General features: G+C 45.1%; 3 protein-coding genes across 13 annotated transcripts in view; 2 read left to right on the plus strand and 1 right to left on the minus strand.

Annotated features, from left to right (window-relative positions):
• Mms19 (MMS19 homolog, cytosolic iron-sulfur assembly component) overlaps positions 1–1,548 on the plus strand; it is a 47,273-nt gene extending 45,725 nt beyond the window's left edge. For all 6 annotated transcript variants that reach the window (XM_008831975.3, XM_029563040.1, XM_029563037.1 and 3 more), the window contains 3 exons: positions 74–133; positions 1,098–1,198; positions 1,275–1,548. In XM_008831975.3, the coding sequence (XP_008830197.1) occupies positions 74–133; positions 1,098–1,198; positions 1,275–1,302 (189 nt within the window). In that variant the 3' untranslated portion in view covers positions 1,303–1,548. The remainder of the gene's footprint in view (positions 1–73; positions 134–1,097; positions 1,199–1,274) is intronic.
• Positions 1,549–1,978: 430 nt separating this feature from the next.
• On the minus strand, positions 1,979–11,545 carry Zdhhc16 (zinc finger DHHC-type containing 16). Of its 6 annotated transcripts, none has more exons than XM_008831979.3 (12): positions 11,326–11,543; positions 10,108–10,208; positions 7,385–7,632; positions 7,038–7,232; positions 6,768–6,856; positions 6,355–6,383; positions 5,696–5,829; positions 5,526–5,573; positions 4,661–4,746; positions 3,892–4,015; positions 3,450–3,520; positions 1,979–2,551 (listed from the first exon to the last, which is right to left on the minus strand). In XM_008831979.3, the coding sequence occupies exons 3-12, from the start codon at positions 7,625–7,627 to the stop codon at positions 2,437–2,439; spliced, it is 1,134 nt and encodes a 377-aa protein (XP_008830201.1). In that variant the 5' UTR covers positions 7,628–7,632; positions 10,108–10,208; positions 11,326–11,543; the 3' UTR covers positions 1,979–2,436. The 6 variants fall into 6 exon arrangements, with proteins under 6 accessions (XP_008830201.1, XP_008830203.1, XP_029418901.1 ...); XM_029563041.1 differs by having other exon boundaries at positions 1,983–2,551; positions 3,862–4,015; positions 11,330–11,545; XM_008831978.3 differs by having other exon boundaries at positions 1,983–2,551; positions 3,862–4,015; positions 11,326–11,545.
• A 110-nt stretch (positions 11,546–11,655) lies between these two features.
• On the plus strand, positions 11,656–21,971 carry Exosc1 (exosome component 1). The gene is made up of 8 exons (XM_008831982.2): positions 11,656–11,741; positions 11,840–11,955; positions 14,669–14,743; positions 18,452–18,540; positions 19,137–19,170; positions 20,467–20,517; positions 20,909–20,993; positions 21,782–21,971. Exons 1-8 carry the CDS (start codon positions 11,663–11,665, stop codon positions 21,886–21,888), a joined length of 636 nt encoding a protein of 211 aa, XP_008830204.1. The 5' UTR covers positions 11,656–11,662; the 3' UTR covers positions 21,889–21,971.
• The last annotated feature ends 267 nt before the right edge of the window (positions 21,972–22,238 follow it).

Genomic DNA, 22,238 nt, shown 5'->3' on the forward strand with positions numbered 1-22,238 from the left:
GTATGCTGAGCCCCAGCACCTCTTCAAGTACCTTTCTCCTTGGGTCTCCCTCACCTCTGTGTTTGTGTTCCAGGCTGTCCGGATTGCTGCACTGCAGTGCATGAATGCTCTCACTCACCTACCCACTCCTGTGGTAAGTCTTAAATATTTTAACATTTTAATTTTATGTATATGAGTGTATTGCCTACATATATGTAAGTGCACCTGTGTCATGCAATGCCCACAGAAGTCAGAAAAGGGCATCAGATTCCCCTGGAACTAGAGCTACAGTTGCTAGCCACTATGTGGGTGCTGGGGATCAAACCTGGGTCCTCTCCAGGAGCAACCAGTAAGTACTCTTAACCACTGGGCCATCCTTCCAGCCCCTCTGTGGGAAGTCTTATAAAAGCCAGAAGTATTTGCAACAAGGTCTCATGTCATTCAGGCAGGTCTGTGAGACTTCTGTGAGGCTGGCCTTAAACTCCTGATCATCCTGCCTCTACCCCCCAAGTGCTAGGATTATTGGTATGTACTGCCACACTGGCTAAGAAGTACCTTTTTTAAAAAAATAGATTTTTATTTTATATGTATGAGTGTATTGCATATTAGCTGTGTAAGTGCACTCGTGTCAGAAGAGGACATCAAATCCCTTGGAACTGGAGTTATAAATGGCTGTTATCGGCCATGTTGGTGCTGGGAAACCCAGGTCCTCTGTAAAACCAGCCAGCACTCTGACTGCTGAGTCATCTCTGCAGTTTCGAGAAGTACCCTTTTGCCTTTGAATGAGATTAATGACTACTCTGTATAATGGAAATAGTAATCACATACACAGTACACGTAGGCATAGATTTTTTTCTCCCTTGGCCTCAGAATAGATCCATTAAATCCTGGCCAACCTGTAACAGAGTGGCCATCCCGCTATTTGGCATCCTTTGGGAATCATCCAGTAGGGCACCCTGTGTGTATTTAACACATCTGAAGTCCTGGGTTCACACCTTAGCAATCAAAAAAATGGGGCTTATTTCACTTTCTTCAGAATGTGATTTAGTGTCACAGAAGCAGCATTTTCCATTGCCCACAGTCAACCAAGACTAAGGTGATTTCCTGTGACTCCACAGCTACTGCCATATAAACCACAGGTGATCCGGGCCTTAGCCAAGCCTCTAGATGACAAGAAGAGATTAGTACGCAAGGAAGCCGTGTCAGCTAGGGGAGAATGGTAAGCTTTGGGTCAGAGGGAGTGATGGAACAAGATGAACCTCACAATTAATGTTGGAACATTCTTGTGTCTACAGGTTCCTATTGGGAAGCCCAGGCAGTTGAGCCCTTGGTTCTGGCCTAGACACGTCTGACAATCTAACCTGCAAGTACTAACTATTGAGCCATCCTGCAAGGCAAGGAAACCACTGGCTTCTTTATGCCTATCCTTCCCATGGACACAGTACAAATGCTGGGTCTCTGCTACATGGCTGTGCAAGACACATGGGAGTCCTGATTTCAAATGGGTTTTTAAAGAAACTGAGTGAGAATATTTGTATTTGAGGAAAGACCTTGGGTCTTGGGGCTCTCTTGCTGCAAGACACATGGGAGTCCTGATTTCAAATGGGTTTTTAAAGAAACTGAGAATATTTGTATTTGAGGAAAGACCTTGGGTCTTGGGGCTCTCTTGCTGTATCCTATTCAGGAAAAGGGAGCTGTGCTGCTGTGGGGTGAGTTCATTTGAGTGTGAGCTTGAGGGCTGGGGATGGGGTGTGTGTGTGTGTGTGTGTGTGTGTGTGTGTGTGTGTCTGTACTTGATGGAGAATAAAGATTTCTTTTGGTAATGGGGCTGTAACGTATTCCCTTATCCCACACATGCTGCAGTAGCACACAGGCAGAGGAGTAGCACCCAGCTCCTCCAAGTAAGGCCATTGGAGGCATGACCAGAATGCCGACTCACTAGACCTTGACCCTTACATCCCCTTCCTCCATCCTACAGTGAGGTAGAGTAAAAAGCTTCTATCTTTACAAATCAAGTGCCTTTATTTTTGCTCCCTTCAATAGCATGAGAAATGGCAGTGACCTTGGCAGCAGGCTTGGTGTCTTTTCTCCATTGAGAAACCACTCAACATACCTAGTAGGTCTTTTTCCAAGGTGAAAGAGATGGTTGTTAGCCCCAGTGCTGTGACCTAGAGAACATCAGGGTCAGCACCAGACAAGGTAACTAGTTGCCTGACCTCTACACTGCGGCTGGAACTTCTGTTGGCCTGAGTAAAGGGACATCAGTCCTAGGAGTTCTCTACATTGTCTTTTGAGGTGGCCAGAAAATTGGTCTTTGAGAAGTTGTCCCTGTGTAGTACTCTAAGGCAGGCCTAATGGCTCTTTATGGTCACAAACTTCAAGAAAGGCTGCCCTTGGAAGCTCTTGAGACAACACAGGCAGCAGAACAAATGATTAGGTTGCAGCTGACACAATGGCTCACACTGCCATCACAGAGGCTGAGTGAGCAGTCACCCAGGGAGGGGGGTCCCAGCTCATTCCATTCCCATGGGGTAAGTGACTAGAAGGTAACAGCACCCGGGTCAGCCAATGCCTGTAAGAGAAGAAGAAAAAGTGTCTCTAGTCTTGAGTTCTTGGTTTATCATTCCTGTTTATTCTGCAGCAAGCATACATAAAACGGAAAGGTGATCAAAGTTCTAATTTCCTCTAACTCCAATGAATGTATCCTCTGGGGCCGAGAGGGCCTTTTGAGGTGTTTTCTCTCTTTTCAAATGAAGCAAAATTGGAGTTTATTAAGAAAAAGTTTTCATATTTAAGCCCAGAGAGCAGGTGAGGTTAGGGGTGTGTATGTGTGTGCCAAAGACTTAAGAACAATTATGGTGGGGCCTGGTGGCACATGTTACTTGGGAGGCAGAGGCAAGCAGATCCCTGTAAGTTCCAGGCCAACCAGGGCTATAAGAATTTGCATATACCTAACTGTGGGTGTGCGTTTCTCAGTCTGAGTCACTGTCTTTTTTTAGGACAGGATGCTACTATGTAACCCAGGCTGGCATTGAATTCCTGATCCTCTCCAGAGGGCTAGGTTTACAGATATGTGCTACCACATCCATCCTAGTAACTGCAGTTCCGAAGAATGACTTCCCCTATTTCTAGGACTGGGAGAAATAGCCTCATGTATTGCCTTAGAACCTCTACCACAAATTGCTTCTGATTGGTGATGTTACATCTTATCTCTCAGGATTCTCCAGTAGTTATCTACATAAACCAGAGTTTTAGCCTCAGGCACTGTTGGTTCAGATAAAAGCAATATTTATTGTTCATAGAGTCTAGAACTGTTCAAATATAGGAGGCTAGTCACATGTGGCTACTTAAACTCCTGAAACGAAACCCAACTGCAAATTTTAGTGGCACTAGCCACATTCATTGTTCCTGCTATTCCCCCATCACAGAGTTCTGTTGCACAGCACTGCTCTCTGTATCTCTTACTTTACCTTCCTGTGTCCACACCTAGGAACACCTTCCAGTTCTCCAAGCAGCCGTAGTTGTAAGGATTCCTAAATACCTAGAGGCAAGAAAAATACAACCTTCTTCTTAATCTTCTCATCTTGGAGATTGATGGCTAAGCTAGAGCTCAGATAAGCAAATTCTAGCCTTTTAAGAGACTTGTCAAGCCAAGCTCACGCCTTTAGCCCCAGCACTCCCGAGGCAGAGGCAGGTGAATCTCTTGAGTTCAAGGCTGGCCTGGTCTACATAGCAAATTCCAGGCCAGCTAGGGCTAGAGGGAGACCCTGTGTTTAAAAGACAGAGAGAGAGAGAGAGAGAGAGAGAGAGAGAGAGACTGACTGACTTGTCTAGTCAGCCCTGATCATGGCCTATTTATAGGATTTAGGGTCAGTTACCCACCTGCTCACCCAAGCACTCCACCCCACTCACTCTGCCCTTGGCTTGTAACCGACGTCTCTCCTTCTTGTTGATGTGCCTTTCAATGCTAGTCTCACCTCGACTGATGAGAACAGCATGCCACATGGTTAGGGCACCTAGGGCCAGTGCCACAGAACTATGGAAGCAAAGATTGGTGGGAGTTAGAGGCTAGAAGACAGTAGGAAATTGAACTTGCAGTGATGACTGGCTAGCAGCCTCTCTGCCTCATTTTCCTTATCTTAGGTAAACAAGTATTTCATCTAGAAAGAACCTGAGTAAAGAGATGTCTTAAAGTAGGCTAAGAAAAAGTTATATGGGAAGGATAAAGGGGAGGGAAGTAAGTCTATTATGGAGAAAAAGATTTTTCTAAAAATGCCTATGCTTGGGAGATAGTGGAGGGCCATAAAAACATGAGGGTTGGCATGAAATACACATTCCAGCTCTATACTGTGTATCATAGAACAAATCCCTTTGCTCCTCTTAAGTTTCTAATTGTCCTTATCTATAAACGTAGTCACCTAGCCTTTAAGAGTAAGCGAAAATTTAATGTACCTTGGCACATAACAAGCATGTGTGTATTGCTAGGATTCAGAAAGCAGCAATGCCACTATCCTTATTGTCCATTGCCCCCAAAATACTAGAGAAAAGCTTTGACTCTTTGCTAACCTTAGCTAGACTAGAACAGAAGGTCACTCAAGGATGGGTTGCTAACTGTGTAGGCACCCACAAAGGTTTTCTTGATGCTGCCCTCCCTTAAAACTCAAAACTGAGGATTAAATACCTGCACAGGAACCAGAGGTAGACAAGACTCTTGTGAGTTATCCTTTCGCGAAAGGAAAAGGTAGGTGGTGGGGTCTGGTGGTAAGTCTAGAAAAAAAAAAAACAGCAAAGCCTAGCTTCTTTGCTCTGTTAGTCTCCAGAACTGCCACCAGAGCCCCAAGCACCTACAGGCAGGAAGTAATACAAACCCAGGCAGAGAAAAATGGGGATTAAAGCCACAGAGGAATCAGGCCAGCAGCCAGATGGGTGGACCATGCCTGACAGACACTGGGTAGAGCAGGTCTAGACAAGATGACAAAGCACAGGAGGAGCTGACCCTGGACTTTAAGGCTGACAACAGTAATGGGACTCCAGGGGAAACCACTCAATCTCTAGCCAGCCATATCTCCTTCACTGTATGGCTGCATCCACAAGAAGGCACTAGACCCACACCTGACATGGACTGACTGGGGTGGGGAGGGCTGAAAAGCCAGCAAAGGTACTATATACAAGCTCAAGATGCACACAGAAAAAAAGATCCTGAAAAGAACTGGGGTTGGGGGGCAGGATTCAGATGCTAATAGACCAGCCTGGTTATCTGTCCCCTGGACCTCCATTACACAGACTAACACAGACCCCTTGTTGCTCAGGCCATCACCAGGCAGACTCCAGCCTAAAGACATAATGATGGGATAGATTGATAGCTAAAAACTTAGGTAACAAGTCTTCCAGTTTACCCCCAGGCTACTTAATCTACCATGACAGCTTCCTTAGATGGCTGATCTGGCAGCCAGCCTCTGTAACTAAAGTAGCAGGCCCAGTTGCCTAAGTAACTCTTAGACCCCCTGGCCTGAGCAGCAGGAGGCAGTGGGGTGGAGACTGCCCACCTGGTTGGCAACCGCCTGTAGTTTGTTCTTGTCAAGCTGTTTCATTTTCTAGGGGGATGGAAAACAGTGCTGGTTACACTCTCAGGCCTCTAAGATGGGATGCTACCAACCATTCCATTGGGACAGGTTTCTGCACTATTGAGTTACTATGTTCCTAGACACGGGCTCACCTCGATGGCAGCATAAGCCTCCCGGAAAAGGTCCCAACTTCCGTAGCTACAGTAGACACAGCCCAGAGTCATGAAAAAGCAGAAAGAGAAGAAATAGCGATGGTTATAATGGCCTACACAGTTGTTTAGCCAGGCTGGTGGGAGAATAATTAAGGACAAGATCAGATGAAATTCAGGGGTGTCCAAGCCCCTATGGTTCATCCTTAGTTCAAGACATCACCCAAGCAAGAACTATTTTCCAAAGATAAGAAAATAAGACTTTCCCAAGGTTAAGGTAAAAATCATCTAAGCTTTTTAGAGCTCTCAGATGCCACTAGGAAATCCTGAAACTACTTACAAATATATCTGCCAAGTAATTCAACCTAACAAGTTAGCCATATATCTACATGGTGACACAAAAAGACACCCCCAGTAGACAGGCACAGAAGCCCAAACATCTCTTCAATAACACTACACAAGATCCATCCCAGACAGCCCTTGGGGCTCCTGCTCCACAAAGAGATGGTCAGACTCCACAATGCCTCTAATACTAACTTCTCATGAGGCACTGTGTTTTCTGGAGGCTGACGACAGAAAACCGTGAGCTTGTGACTATTAACCCTGTACAGTGCTCTGGAGGTAAAGGCGATGACCTCAGGCAGAAGAGAGCAAAAGGATACGGCAGTGATGATCCATCTTCAGCACACACCTGTGAAGGAGGGACACAGGCTGTTACAATGACCAAGGTTCTTGAGATGTCAGTGACAATCCTTTCCTACAAGGACCAGTTATCTTGGCTGAGGTGGAAAGGACACAGACTTTTAAGAGAGCCAGTCCTTCAAACCCAGCTATATAGATTATTGGCTAGGTGATAATTGGACAAGAAACACATCTCCCTGAGCCTCACTTTCCAAAAGTAGTAATAATGCCCAATTCAGGATCATCCTGAAGACTGTCAGCAGATGGAAAGCACATTGCCTAGGACATGATGGGCATTTTGGTACGAGATTTAGTAAGTGCCAGGATCAGGTTTTGCCCTAGAGTTACAACAGGGACTCACTCTGCTGAGGTTCACAGCAAAGCCAAGACCCACCTATTACATATGCTGCAGTGGTGTGTTCGGGCTGGCTTGGGGTAAATGCACTTCTTACAGATGGAGACGGTGGTAATGTCATTCCTGCCCTGTGCAGAGGGAGAAGAACATCTGGACCATGGTATAGCAACAGATTTCTGTCTCAAAAGATTTCAAGGCACCACACATACACACACAACACACACACACACACACTCATTCACTCATGGGACTCTCTACCATGGCCTGCAACTCTGCTCCAGCCACATACACACACCTATGGAGACCCACCTGAGGTAGGTACCCAGGAGGAGTGGTGATGGCCTGGTAGTAATGGAAGACGATGAGGATCAGATTCCAGTGACTATAGAAGAAATGCCAACAGAGTCGTGGCACTGAGTAGGTTCGGAGGATGAGGGGCAGGACACAGAGGTAAGCAATGGCCACGATGGAGCCAGTCAGTACTATCACCAGTATCACGAACACCTGCCAACACCAGTGAGCAGAAGACACTGTGAGAAAGCTGTACCCCCCAGGGAACTTCCCTGAGGGTAGGAAGTTGGCCTCTAAAACTCAGTGTGGGCCCATCAGAGACACATCCTCCACTCCCCCAAAATATCCTGGACATCATCACTTACCACCCCAAACCAGCGGATCACATTGTCCACCAGCCAGTAGACAGGTTCAAAGGCAGCATCAACAGCAGTATCACTGCCCCCAAAGGAGTTGTAGAGCAGGGAGCGCAGGCAAACTTTGCCATAGCGCCAACGCTGTACCAGGCCCCGTAGCAGAGGTGGGCAGCGGCGCCTGTAGCCTAAGAGCAGAAGGAGGCGCAGGCAGAGACGGGCTGGGCCCAGAAGCAGGCTCCGCTGGCCCCGCATGGCTCCTAGGAGAGCACACCAATATGAGGATCCAACCTGAGTCCTGTCTCTCCCTATCCACTAGTGAGAAGATCCAAAGTATCAGCTTGGAGAGCAAATTCTTAAGACTAAGGCTGAGGTAGGCCAGTACCAACTGTGAGAAGGAAAAAGGTCACTTTCTACACACTGTCCAGTGCCTATAACAGACTGTAGGAGGTAGGGATTAGAGGTTCTGAGCCTACAAAAGCCATATTTACATTATACTACAGGGTTATACAGCAAATCCAAGGTGACACACCCCCTACAAGGGCTACAATAAAAGGGTGAGGATGAGAGAGAGGCAGGTGACTTCAAGACAAAGTTCTTTTGTGTGTGTACGCAGACCACAGGTGGACATTGGATGTCTTCAGTCACCCTCCACTTTAGTTTTTGAAACAATGTTTCTCACCAGACATGGAGCTCACCAATTCAGCTATGCTAGTTATCCCGCATGGTAAAGGATCCACCTGTCTCTGCCTCCCCAGTACTGGGATTACAGAGACTTGTCTTTTTACATAGGTTCCAGGGGATCAAACTTAGGTTCTCATGCTTATGTGGCAAACATGTTACTAAGCCATCTCCCTAGCTTCCTAAAAGTTCTTTGGAGATGTCTGTGTAGATAGAGCACTGGAAAAGCTTGGCAACATGAACAAAGCTGCCACTAGGTCTCTGCATGGCCACTGTGACAGGGGTTTCCCAGGATCTCCTACCAGCTCTGGCCTATGGAATACAGGAAGATCAACAGGATCCTGCATCTAGAATTTCTCTGGTCTAACTCCAGGTACTCATACTCCCTTTCCTACTCACTCTGGGCTGAGGTTACAGGCCAACAGACAGCCTAGTAGTATGAGAGTCCTTGTCTCCTGTCAGGGAAGCCAGCCACTCCTTGCATAACACAAGATGCTTGTCTCCAGTTCTACTCCCAGCCCTACCCCAGGGATACAGTGGCAAGGTAACTTCAGATACTCAGAGCAGGGGAGGCAAGAAAAAAGCAGGGGGAGTGACCTACCCTCTCAGTTTTTCTGGCTCTAAGTACTGTTTCTGCAACTGATGCCCTTGACCCCAAGCTTCCCAACCACCCTCCCAGCTCTTTAGCCTTCTCCATGGCGCCTTTGTTAAGTGCTTCCAAAACTCAGGAGGAGCTCACTGCTCAGGCAATGAACATAACTGAGGACAGAGAAGGTCTAACAGGCTTTCCATGACAGTCTTGGCAGCCATATAAAAAGTCTTTACAGAAAAACGTGACCTGAGCTGGATGTGGTAACACTCCTTTAATCCCAGCACTGGAGAGGCAGAGGCAGGCGAATCTCTGTGAGTCAAGGCCAGCCTGATCTACATATCGAGTTCCAGGCTAGCCTCAGGGAGACCCTGTCTCAAAAAAAAAAAAGCAATCTGATTTTCTTAAGATTGCCAGAGAGTATTACTTTGTCCTCAGTAACTCCACTGACTTATTTAACAGGCAGCTCAAAACCCAGCAGAAACTGGAGGAGGCTACTCTGCTATGGAGATGGTTTCAGTTCAGTAACTGGAGTACGCACTCTCCTTGCACCCTGGCTCATCCCCACTAAAGGCTTTTCTAAGAAAATATTTAATTACTTCCTTTCACAAGCCTGAAAACCCTAAGATGAAAAGAAACCTAGCCAACAAGGTCTACAAGAAAATAGAAGATTATGGGGCGAGACCACAGCACCAAGATAAAGAAACTGGCAATCCCCATCACTCCTAGGAAACTGAAAAAATTAACAGGGAATGTAGAAAAGAAAAACTGAAAAACTCATGCCTGTACTCTCCTTGCTTTAGCCTTGCTAGAAGATTCCTTGAACTGCTATTATTTACGGAACCATGATTGGGATAAAGCACAAATTTTATAAATGGCCACAGTATGAGTCGGGTGTAACTAACTGTCCCACAGCAATGTGCCACTGAACATTCTCTCTGACTAGGGATAATGGAGAGTGCTCTAGTTGCTGAAATATAGTTTGAAAACACTCAGATACTGAAGCTGGAGAGATAGCTCAGTGGTTAAAAACACTTGCTGCTCTTAAAAAGGGACCCAGGTTTGGTTCTCAATACCCACATCAGATGGTTTACTCCAGTTCCAAGGGGATCTGACACCCTCTTCTCACCTCTGTGGGACCTGCACACGTGATACATATACTCAGACAGACAGACACACACACACACAAAAAAAAAAAAAAAAAAAAAAAAAAAAAAGCGTTTAAAAAAAATTCCTCCTCAGTTTCTCTGCTTTTCGGATTATTGTCAATCACCTCCTGAATTCTTGAACTCTATATGAAATGCCTACCTCAGTCATGATTTACCAATTCTCATCTACTTATGCCCTACTTAGGGTTCAATTCTGCCCCTAAATAGTCCTGTAACCTTCAGCAAATCATTAAACCCTGCTAGAATTCTGTCTCTTGTGTTCCTATCCTGTGATCCCTTCCATCTTAGCACAATACCTGTTCAGTGAATGACCTGGAGAGATGAAGAACTGGAAAGGCGTATCAGTTCTACAGATGCCAGTATGGTAATACTAAAGTATATGCTTCTATCATTCTTCCTGAATAAATACAGAAATACAGACTGTTATTAGAATCACAGCACTGAAGAATTAGAACACATTTCACAGAACAAGTCCAACTAAGAAATCAAACATGTAAATTCAAAGGTTGTAGATGATGATCAGATCTGCTTGAACAAGTTGTGAGACCAGGCCTCTCCCCTCACTTTATGGCTAGTGGGATATGGGGTGGGGGGGTGATGATGATGTCAGGGAAAAGGGATGTTAGGGAAAGGATACTGTCCATGGGCTAAGGTTTCATCTCAGTAAACACAGAGCAAAATTTAAGACTTAAATGTGACAGAAGGACATGGATGACCTCAAAGTGAACAGAGGAGGAATCTAGTACCTACTTACCTAGTACCTGCTTAGTACCTACAAACCCTGAGTAGTCCCATCCCTCAGTAGTACCCACAAGGCCATGGTAGCCATCTGCCACCAGATTAGAGATTTGCAGGGCACAGCACTTCCCTCATTCCGGGGCTCTAAATCACCATCTGTGTCCCAAGGAATTGGGAATAGGAACAAATTCCAAAGCCACCACAAGGCAGGAGAAACAGATCAAAGCATGGCGAATTTCATCTAGACAAAGACGCTGCGCTCAGTATGTCTGCCACCGTAAACCGATGTCAGGCATCAGTAAAGCAAAATGTTCTATTCAGACTTTTCTCCTGACGTATATGTTAAAAAGAAATAAGGAGCAATTTTATCGTGGAGCTGCTCATCCAAAGTTGAGGAGTCCACGCCACTGGAGTATCGAACCGCAAGAGAGGAAGTTGTACTTTAGAAAACCCGGGAAAAGGTTGTGTCTCAAGAGTAGCGTGGTCAAACTATGATGGGCTTGGAGGTCAAAATCAGGCTCTAGTTTACGCTGTCTCGAATTAGCTTAGAGACTTTAGCCAAGTCAAACCTTGTGTTTGGATATGCATCTCCAAACCTGTCAATGGGCAAGCTAGGTTTGGTTGCCCTCGTTCAGCGCGCTGGGGGCCGAGAGTGTGCTCGGCCTCTGGAGGGCACAGCCACGCAAGGCGGGGCGAGGAGAGAACAGGAACCTAAACTTACAAGGCCCAGGCACCCAGGATTCGGATAAGGAACAAACGCCACGACTTCCCCTTACCTGCCTCTTGCCAGCCCTTTAATCCACCAAATGGAGCCCCGTAGCCTCTTCCGCCGCTCACTGCTTCCCCCTCCAGCTCGGCACCGGGGCGGGGCCAGGCTCAAGCAAACCCACCATGGCTCGCCGCCAGCAACACCTGCCAGTGGACCGGGACCCGCCGCCAGCCCATCCTCGTCCACCAGCGCAGGCGCGAGCCCAGGAGCCCGCAAAGGCACGCCCAGGGATTTATCCCGCGGCAACCTGGGAAATGTAGTCAGCTTTCAAGGAGGGCGCACCACGTGGTAAGATGATCCAATAGACACATTTCTTACTGCGGGACTGCTCCTGAATCTGACCAATGACAAGTCAGCTTCGTTTCCCTCCGGGTTTCGGATCAGTAGCAGACATGGCACCACCTGTGAGGTACTGCATCCCAGGTGAGTGAGCGGTCCCATACGCAGCTCCAGGCAGGGACGGAGGCTGGTCGGCCCCCAGCTTCGAGGAGCCTATGGCTGATGCAGCGTTTTTCTTGCAGGTGAACGTCTGTGTAACCTAGAGGAAGGCAGCCCAGGCAGCGGCACCTACACCCGGCATGGCTACGTCTTCTCGTCGCTGGCGGGCTGCCTGACGAAGACCAGCGAGAACGGCGCGGTAAAGGAAGCGGCTTTCCATCTCCCATTCTTTCTCTCAGGCTGCTCTTGCCGTGGGCACAGGCACTGCCGACGCGTCGTTAGTGCCTCACCGGCTGTGGTCGTAGCTCTGTGTCAAAGCTCAGGCTCAGCTGCAGCACATTAGTTAGGTTGCTTGCGTAACTTGACACTCAAGTTGGGAGAAGAGCACATGCAAATTAAGAGTAACCCAGCCAGCAGTGAACTGCATCTTGTCCTCAGTCTGCCTACCCCTTCGCCTTCATCTGCCTCTACTCTCCACCTCAGGGACTGCAGCCTAGTAATGCTGGCAACTCCCTAATTCTCTAAGCTTTCTCCTGCCCCACAGCCTTTGTGCACATGTCATCTCTCAGGAACATGCTCCTGATCTCCCTATGTTATCTAACGTCTTCTAGGTAGACATTCTAGTTAATCATTTTCTCAGAGAAGCTCTCTGAACCCACAAGTTGAGAAAATGGGGTTTTGGTGGGAGTAGGATTGTTGAACACTTTCTTTCAAAGCACTTATTTAAGCATGTCACTAAATATCCGTATATTTCTCTTAATAGACCCCCTCCTAGACTTAGGTTTAGCGAAGCATGGTGGTGCGTGTCTGTATTCCCAACTACTGAGAAAAGCAGATAAGCAGTCTTGGAAAGATATGACACAATAGAAGATTAAGAATTAAAACTGGTGGCACTGGCAGGGCTTGATGGCACACTCCTTTAATCCCAGTTCTCTAGAGGCAGAGGCAAGTGGATCTCTATGAGATTGAGGCCAGCCTGATCTACATAGTGAGTTCCAGACCAGCTGGGGCTACAGGAAGACCTTGTAACAGCCCCCCCCCAAAAAAAAAACAAGTTTGGTTCCTAGCAACCAGATCAGTCTGCTCACAGCTACCTGTAATCCAGCTCTACCTGCCCAGAGAGATACAACGCCTCTGTCCTCTGCAGGCACCTGGACTCATGGACACATACCCACACACACATGCATATGAACATGTAATAAGTCAAGAAAAAATATTTAAAACCCTAGACTAGGCTTGTGACTCAGTGGTAGAGTGCTTGCCTATTATGGTGAGTGTGGGATTCAATGAAAAAAGAATTTAAAAAATGAATTAAAATGCTTTTGGTACTAACTATATCTTGCCTCTTTTGAGTAACAAATATAAATTCTCTGAATTTAAGTTCTTCTTCATCATCTGTAAATGAGAGGCTTTCTGTTCAATCAGTTTTGAAAATGCCCTCAACCCGACTGTTCATTTCAAGGACATCTCTTTAGCATTTTAATGTGTCCTGTATAGTACTGAGCTTGTACTGACCACTGGGATATAGTCATGAAATACACTTAGGTTTTTCTGTTAGGAGGCACAGACACAAATTATAAATTGTCAACTGTGAGTTGCTTGGAAGTAGGACTTCTTTAAAAGTATCTTGCACACTTGCACACTATGCGGGGCATGGTAGTTCAAGCCTCTAGTCCCAGCACTCAGTAGGCAGAGGCAGGCGGTTCTCTGTGAGTTTGAGGTCAACCTGGTCTACACAGTGAGTTCCAGGTTACCTCAGGCTACAGGGAGACCCTATCAGAATAGGCTGTGTGTCCACTTCCCTGGATAGTGAATGGAACGTTTAGATTGAGTCTTCTAAAGGTTAAATAGAAGTAGGGGCTGAGAGATAGCTCAGCAGTTAAGATTACTGGCTGTTCTTGCAGCCTTGGTTTGGTTCCCGTCACCCACATGGTGCCATAACTTCAGTTCCAGAGGATCTTCTGACCTCCGCAGGCACTGTGGGCCATGGAAGCACCTACATACATGCAGGCAATACACTCATACACATAAAATAATAAGTTTTTAAGGTTGAGAAGAGGTAGAAGTGTGGAAGAAATGCAGTTCTGGCATAAAGAGCTTGTTGAACAGACATTTTGAAATGGGAAGGATTCAGTAAGATGAGAAAACAAAGGCTTAAGAGTGCTTAACCATAAAGAACAAGGGAGATGACAAGTGTGGTAGCACTTTTAATTCCAGTACTTGGGAAGCAGAGGCAAGCGGAACTCTGTGAGTTAGAGGCCTTCCTGGTCTACATAGTGAGTTCCAGGCCAGCTGGGGCTACAGGGAGACCCTGTCTCAAAAAGACAAAAAAAAAAAAAGAGCAAGGGAGACATTGATTAAAACAAACAAAAAACACAAAAATCGGGCCAGGTGTGATGACACACACCTTTAAACCCAGCACTCAGGAGTCTGAGGCAGGTGGATCTCTGTGAGTTTAAGATCAACCTAGACTACATTCCAGGCCAGCCAGTGCTGCATAGTGAGACTATCTCAAAAGAAAACAAAACAATGCCTATCTTTGTGCTAATTGTCAATATTAATTTGAAAATTCTATCTTGGACAATAAAATAAAAAGAAGCAGTGAACTTTGGAGGAAAGGATCAAGTTTTATCCATAATTATAACCAATAAGGTTGGATACTAAGAAATTCCAAAAGAATCAAGTTTAGAACTATTCTATAAAGGTCATATTAATTCTTCTGGCTATTCCTAATGGCCCCCTGTCCTCTTCCCAAAATTTCTAATGTCCTCTGCTGTGGGCCAGAAATGAATCTATAATCTTAACTGCCCATGTCACCCCAGTTGTTCTGAGACAGTCCTTTATTCTCCAGCCACAATTATCTTTACCTAAGGCTTGGCCAGGACATTGATTGTATATTGTTCTTTCTGTAGCTTCCTGTGGTATCTGTAATGAGAGAAACAGAATCCCGGTTACTTCCAGATGTGGGTGCTGTTGTCACTTGTAAGGTAAGTTGTCCTAATCTTTGTGCCTAGGCCACATTCTATGATTGCTATGTCCAGTATAGTAGTCACTAGCTACACGCAGCTATTTTTATATTTTTTATTTTTGGTCTTTTTGAGACAGTTTCCCTGTAGCCCCAGCTGTCCTGGAACTCACTATGTAGACCAGGCTGGCCTTGAACTCACAGAGATCTGCCTACCTCTGCCTTCTGAGTGCTGGGATTAAAGGCGTGCGCCACCACGCCCAGCTGTATGCAGCTATTTTAGTTTAAATGATAAGTGTTAAAAATTCATTTTCAGCCAGGCATGATTTTCCATGCCTATAATGCCAGCACTTGGGAGGCTGAAACAGGAGGATTGCCAGGAGTTCAGGACCAGGGTGGGCTACAGAGTGAGAGCCTGTCTTGCCTTCCCTCCCCAAAATTTTCATTTCCTCAGCTACACTAGCCATACTTCAAGTACTTACTAGCAAGCTATAGCTACTGACTACCATATTGGTTAGCACATAATTTTTTTTGGTTGGGGGATGATGGAACCTAGGGTTTTAATATGTTAGGCTTTTCTCCTGAAGTACACCCTCAGTTCCAGGAAATAATACTTCTGTTTTTTAAATAATTTTTTACTTTATGTGTATGAGTGTTTTGTCTATGTGTATGTAAGTACACCCATACATGCAATGCCCCCGGAGCCCAGAAGAGTGCATTGGATTCCCTGGACTGGAATTAGGGATGGTTGTTACCTACCATGTGGGTCCTGGAAACTGATCCCAGGTCCTCTGAAAGAACAGCCACTGCCTTTTAACCTCTGAGCCATCTCTCCAATCCCAGAAATAACATTTTTGTCATCACAGAAAGTTTTATTAGTAGGGCATAGGAGCATATAACTACAATCACATCAAAAAGCCTGGGTTACATAGTGATACCCTGTCTCAAAACAGAAAAGATGGGGCTAGAGAGATAGCTCAGTGGTTAAGAGTTCTTGCTCCTGTTGCAGAGGGCCTGAGGTTTGTTCCCAGCATCCTCATGGTGGCTCACTCCTACCCTCTGTAACTCCAGTTCCAGGGAATGCAACACCCTCTCTTCTGGCCTCTGGGGGAACCAGGAACATACATGGTGCACAAACATACACGCAGGCAAAACACTCATAAACATAAAATAAAAATTAGGCCAGGCATAGTGGCACACACCTTTAATTCCAGCACTCAGGAGGCTGAGGTAGGTGGATCTCTGTAAGTTTGAGGTCAACCTGGACTACGTTCCAGGCCAGCCAGTGCTGCATAGTGAGACCCTACTCAAAATAACAAAATAATAAAATTTTGTATTTACTAATAAGTAAGATGACTCAGCAGGTAAAGGCACTCATGACCTAAGTTTGATATGCAGAACCCATGTAAATGTGGATCCAGAAGAGAACTTGCCACAGGGCGGGGCTTCAGAGAATCCTCAAAGAGGAATGGCTCATATTGAAGGACAGACACAACGCTTAGTTAGAATCTGAAGTGTGGGGTACCAGGATACTGTCTGCTGAGGGAACAGAGGCCACGAGTCCCTATCCCACTGTGCATTTATTGCTTTAATTTTTCCTAAGCAGAGCAAAAATGTGACTTTTACTCAGTGCAGTCAGTCTTGAGAAAACTTCCTCAAGACTTCTGGGTATGTTATTCTGAAGCAAAGAATCTGTTTTCTTTTTTTTTTTGTCTTTTTGAGACAGGGTCTCCCTGTAGTCCCAGCTGACCAGAACTCACTATGTAGACCAGGCTGGACTTGAACTCACAAGGATCTGCCTGCCTCTGCCTCCTGGGCTTAAATGCCTCTGCTGGGATTAAAGGCGTGTGCCACCACGCCCGGCTTAAAGAATCTGTTTTCTACAATGAAAACTAGCTAAGCATAAGAGGGCATTATGACTAATGTTATTTCCTGGTATAATGTGGGGTGGGGTCACTATACTATGTTCCTTTGTCTGCCTCAACAAGCATGCTTTCTGCAGAGTTTAGGTAAACCAACATCAGTTCAGGTAAACCAGTGGTCTCCAACAAGAGCTAGTTCTGTAAAGTTGTCCTCTGACCTCCACACACACTGTGCTGTGATATCTGAGCTTGCGTGCACACACACACACATACACACACTCACACACTAATAATAAAATTTTTAAAAAAGGAAGGAAAGGCTTTTTTTATCTTTTTGAGACAGGGTCACCTATAACCCCAGCTGGCCTCATACTCTCTAATGTAAACCAGGCTGGCCTTGAACTCACAGAGATCCACCTGCCTCTGCTTCCCTAGTGCTGGGACTAAAGGCATGTACTCTATCTCTCTAGGGTCTTGCCTCAAAACTTTCTGTATAGCAAAGAATGACCTTGATCTACTGATCTTCTTGTCTCCAGGGTACTGGGATTACAGTGTACCACCTCACCCACCTTTATTTTTCTCTGTATAAATTACTCTAGAAGTAACTATTTGTATTACTTTGGAAATACCTGGAGAGGCAATGATCCAAATGTTAGGTACTAGCCGAAATGTAGATTTGAATTCTGTCGACTGTACCAGCTTCTTACTAAGAATTGCTAAAGGCCTAGATGTTTTGTTTTGTTTTTTAATTTATTTATTTTTAAATATTATTTTTATTTTATGTGTATGAGTGTATTGCCTACATGTAGGTAAGTGCACCTGTGTCATGCAATGCCCATGGAGGACAGAAGAGGCTATCGGATCCCCTGGAACTGGAGTTATGAATAGTTGTTAGGTGCCATGTGGGTACTGGGATTCGAACCCGGGTCTTCTGCAAGAACAGCCAGTGTTCTTAACCACTGAGCCATCTCTCCAGCCCTCATTTTTATTTTATGTGTATGAGTGTATTGGCTGCATGTATGTGGGTGCACCTGTGTCGTGCAATGCCACGGAGGTCAGAAGAGGGCTTCAAATTCCCTTGGAACTGGAGTTAAGGATGGTTTGTAGCCACCATGTGGGTGCTGGGAATTGAACCTGGGTCCTCTGCAAGAGCAGTCAGTGCTCTTAACTGCTGAGCCATCTCTCCAGCCCCAGGTCTAGATTTGTGGGGGTTTTGTTGTTGATGTTTTATTAAAATTTTGAGATAGTTGTCTTGTCAAATTGCCAATGCTAGCCTCACACTTGCTAGATAGACCACTCTGCTTTCAATCACCTTTCCTAGTAGCTAGGATTACAGCATGTACCACCACACCTGGCTTAGACTTGGATAATTTGTTTTTAACAAAGCTAAGCCATTTTTCCAGCTTAGACTTAGATATTTTATAAATCAATACCATATTATCTTATTTGATGCTCAAAGTAATAGCTTTATCATGTTGTCACTGAGACTTTTAATCCACAGGTAACACTTAGAGATAAGTAGGAGTTAGCATGTCTTCACTTGGCTGGAGAGATGGCCCAGCAGTTAAGAGTACTTGCTCTTACAGAGGACCTGAGTTCAAGTCTCAGCACCCAGGGCAGGTGGCTCACAATTTACTGTAACTCTAGCTTCAGGAGGAATCCAAAACCTCTGGCCTCCGTGGATGCCTGCACTCAAGTACACATAACCCATACAAAGACATAAAAAATAAAATAATAAGAAAAAAACTTGTCTTAGATTCTGTTTAGTGAGGTTACTTGGTCTAAAATCCCAGTAGTTCCTGTTTGTTGCGCTTCCTTAAACTAACAGCTGCTGATACTCTGATGCTGTTCCTTTCTCTATTCCATAGGTCTCTAGCATCAATTCACGTTTTGCCAAAGTACACATCCTCTACATTGGATCCACACCTCTTAAAAATTCTTTTCGAGGAACTATCCGGTAAGAATTAGTCTGTGTTCACATGTGCCTCCATTCCAGGAGTGAGGCAGGGTAGTGGGGCAGACTAGAATTTTACAGCATTTACAGTTCTTTTTTCTGCCTACTTCAGTCTTTCAGTTCTCCCCCACAGTATCCAGAGATTTGTATGAGCTAAGACAAAATGAAAATGTTAATGAAAGAGGATTTAAAAAAAAAGCAAAGGGGCTGGAGAGAGGGCTCAGCGGTTAAGAGCACTGACTGCTCTTGCAGAGGACCTGGGTTTGATTCCCAGCACCCACATGGTGGCTACAAACCATCCTTAACTACAGTTCCAGGGGAATCCGAAGTCCTCTTCTGATTTCCGTGGCACTGCATGACATGGGTGCATTCACATACATGCAGCCAATATACACATAAAATAAAAATAAAAATAAAGCAAAAAGGGGGCTGGGTGATATACCTGAGTTGAGAGAGTGCTTGCTTGGCATGTACAAAACCTTGGATTTGAGCCCCAGCACTGCATAAATTACCCCCTAGGAACCAGTGGATAATTCTTTCTCACAGATAATTAATCTTTCTAATTCTTGGTTTTTTTTTTTTTGTTTGTTTTTTTATAGCAAGGAAGATATCCGAGCAACTGAAAAAGACAAGGTTGATGATCGTTTTGATTTTTCTATGACTTTAGGAATCTTGCTTTTTAAAAATTATCATCCTGGGGCTGGAGAGATAGCTCAGCGGTTAAGAGCACTGACTGCTCTTGAAGAGGACTGGGGTTTGATTCCCAGCACCCACATGGCTGCTACAAACAGTCCTTAACTCCAGTTCCCAGGGAATCCGAAATCCTCTTCTGACCTCTGCCACATTGCCCAACACAGGTGCACTTACTTGCATGTAGTCAATACACTCATACACATTTAAAAAAAAAAAAAAAATCCTATTAAATTTCAGAGATCTATGAAATTCACCTCACTATCCCTTTCTTCACATGCAAGGTTTGTTTATTCCGTTGACCAGAGTGAAGCTAGGTTATTATCTTATTATTAGCCAGATGTAGTAGCACATGCCTTTAATCCCAACACTTGGAAGGCAGAAGCAGGCAGATCTCTCCAAATTCAAGGCCAGCCTAGTCTACATAGCAAGTTCCAGCCAGCCAGGGCTACATAGTGATACTTTGTCTCAGAATTTTAAAAGAAGATTATTGTTGGGCTGGAGAGGTGGCTCAGTGGATGAAGTGCCTGCTACACAAACATGAAGACCTGGGTTCAGGTCCCCGTCACCCATGTAGAAGACTAGATGCAAATGCACATCTGTACCTGTGCCAGGAAAGTGGGGGATATGGTACAGGAGGATCCCTGGAGCTCATTAGCTTGCCAGCCTTCAGAATTGAGAAGCTCCAGGTTCAGTAAGAGACCCTGTCTCAAAAGAATAAGGTTGGGAGGGAGGGGGCTAGAAATATGGCCCAGTGGTTCAGAGCACTGGGTGCTCTTACAGAGGACCTGGATTTGGTTCCCAGCACCCATATGGCAGCTAGCAGTCATCCCTAACTTCAATTCTAGGTGATCCAGTGCCCTCTTCTGGCCACCCCAAGCATTGCACACAAATTGTGATTCTCTTTGTTCTGTCTCCTCTAGGGTTTACAAACTTCTGTTCTTTGCCTTTGAAGCTGAGTATTATTCATTGCTCTTCCCTTGGATACTTTGAGATCTTTCTGAACCAATCATAGCACCTTTTGTACAAGTCCTGGTCAAGTTACTAAATTCACATTCACATTGTATTTATTCACATTGTATGATAATGTAGGAGCAATAAAAGTCTTAACTGACATAATGATGGTGCCAATCCCCTGAGACAGAAAGTAGCCTGGCTCTACTGAGGGAGGAGCTGTTAATAATTTCATGTAGACCCAATCTAGACCTTTCACCTAACACTCCTTTTCATTCTTTGCAGGTTGAAATTTATAAGAGTTTTCGCCCAGGTGACATAGTTTTGGCCAAAGTCGTATCCTTTATTCTATCAGGCTTCTGGTTTTTTGTCAGAAAGAAAGAATGCCAGGTATGGTGGTGCACACCTTTAACCCCAGCACTCGGGAGGCAGAGGCAGGTGAATCTCTGAATTCAAGGCCAGCCTGGTCTACATGGTGAGTTCCAGGACAGCTGAGGCTACAGGGAGACCCTGTCTCAAAAAGACCAAAAAAAAGAAAGAAAAGAAATAGAGCAGGGCATAATGGCACATGCCTGTACTCTCACCACTTGGGAGGTGGAAGCAGGAGGATCAGAAATTCAGGGTCATCCTTGGGTACGTAGCAGGTTCTAAGCCAGCCTGGGATACATAAGAACCTGTCTCAAACACTTAAACCTCTCACTTTCCTTTACCAGTATTTCATGGCTAGATTTCCCTAGGTGATGCACAGTCCAATTACCTATTGACCACTGCTGAAAATGAGTTAGGAGTGGTGGTAGCCCACAGTGAATCAGGTAAGTTGATCCATACCTCCATGTCCTTACTTTTTCCCTGGAAACCATGATTTGGGAATAATGGATTGTTTAGTCCCTAGTTTTCTGGTTGTCTGGAAATCAGTATATATATACATGTATGCATACTTCCATGTGATATAGCAAAGCAATATTTTTGAACAGTTGTGGATGGCATATACCATGGCGGATCCTGTAAAATTATAGCACCATGTGCTAGGGATATAGATTAGTTGAAGAGTGCTTCCCTTAGCATGCATGTAGCCCTGGGATCACACAGAAAAATCACAAGATGACATCACCTAATGATGTTGTATCTGTCTTAATATTTTTAAGTACACTCCTGTATTTGCCCAGTGATAGAACCTCATCTCTCAGAACATGTCCCCCCCCTCCTTTTTTTTCGGTCTTTTTGGTCTCTGTAGACCAGGCTGGCCTTGAATTCACAGAGATCCAGCTGCCTCTGCCTCTGCCTCCCTGGTGCTGGATGTGTCCCCTTTTTGAACAACACGTAACTGCTCACTGAGATTTGAGTGATTCCCCTAAATCTAAGGAAAGAGGCACACTCACCCCATGTATCAGTGGAATAAATAACATAGTTTTGGGGATTTTTTTTTTTTTCCTGTATAGAATGAGGCTCAGTAAAACTTTTATTTTCCTTTAATGCTGGGGAATTGACTTGCCCAAGGTCTTACATGTGCTAAGTGGTGTTCTGAAAAGTCACGTACTTATGTCTAGCTGAAAAGTCTCAGGATTCACACCTCCAACACTGGTTTTTATCTTTCTCTTAGGTGTCCAGATGGTTCCCATCAGCTGGTGTGAGATGCAGTGCCCTAAGACCCACACTAAAGAATTCCGGAAAGTGGCCAGAGTACAGCCTGAGTTCTTACAAACCTAATAAGCATATTTTATCCCAATGAGGGTTTAAACTATGTCGAAGAGTACATGTATGAAAATAACATCAAGATGCCATAACATCAAGCTGCCATGGTCTTTATTCAGGAGCCTGGGGTCAGCCAGCAGCCACCCCTTTATTTTTTTAATTTACTTGTTATTTTGTGTGTGTCAGTGTTTTGCCTTACTTAAGTGCACCACATGCGTGTAGTACCCATACAGGCTACAAGAGGGTTATGAGTCACTATGTGGGTGCTGGGAACTGAACCCAGATCCTCTGCAAGAGCAGCCAGTGTTCCTAACTGCTCAGCCATCTCTCCAGGCCAACCAGGATTTTTTTTTTTTTTTTTTTTT

The sequence above is a fragment of the Nannospalax galili genome, unplaced genomic scaffold, assembly GCF_000622305.1.
Source record: "Nannospalax galili isolate Female #2095 unplaced genomic scaffold, S.galili_v1.0 scaffold875, whole genome shotgun sequence".
Classification (NCBI taxonomy): Eukaryota; Metazoa; Chordata; class Mammalia; order Rodentia; family Spalacidae; genus Nannospalax; species Nannospalax galili.

Coding starts and splice junctions, on each gene's coding strand:
- Zdhhc16 (XM_029563041.1), bottom strand. CDS start 7,627: ATGCGGGGCCAGCGGAGCCTGCTTCTGGGCCCAGCCCGTCTCTGCCTG. Junction 5,574..5,695: donor AGGCTTATGCTGCCATCGAG/GTGAGCCCGTGT, acceptor CCATCCCCCTAG/AAAATGAAACAGCTTGACAA. Junction 3,521..3,861: donor TGGAGTGCTTGGGTGAGCAG/GTGGGTAACTGA, acceptor TCTTGCCTCTAG/GTATTTAGGAATCCTTACAA.
- Exosc1 (XM_008831982.2), top strand. CDS start 11,663: ATGACAAGTCAGCTTCGTTTCCCTCCGGGTTTCGGATCAGTAGCAGAC. Junction 11,742..11,839: donor TGTGAGGTACTGCATCCCAG/GTGAGTGAGCGG, acceptor TTTTTCTTGCAG/GTGAACGTCTGTGTAACCTA. Junction 14,744..18,451: donor GTGCTGTTGTCACTTGTAAG/GTAAGTTGTCCT, acceptor TCTATTCCATAG/GTCTCTAGCATCAATTCACG.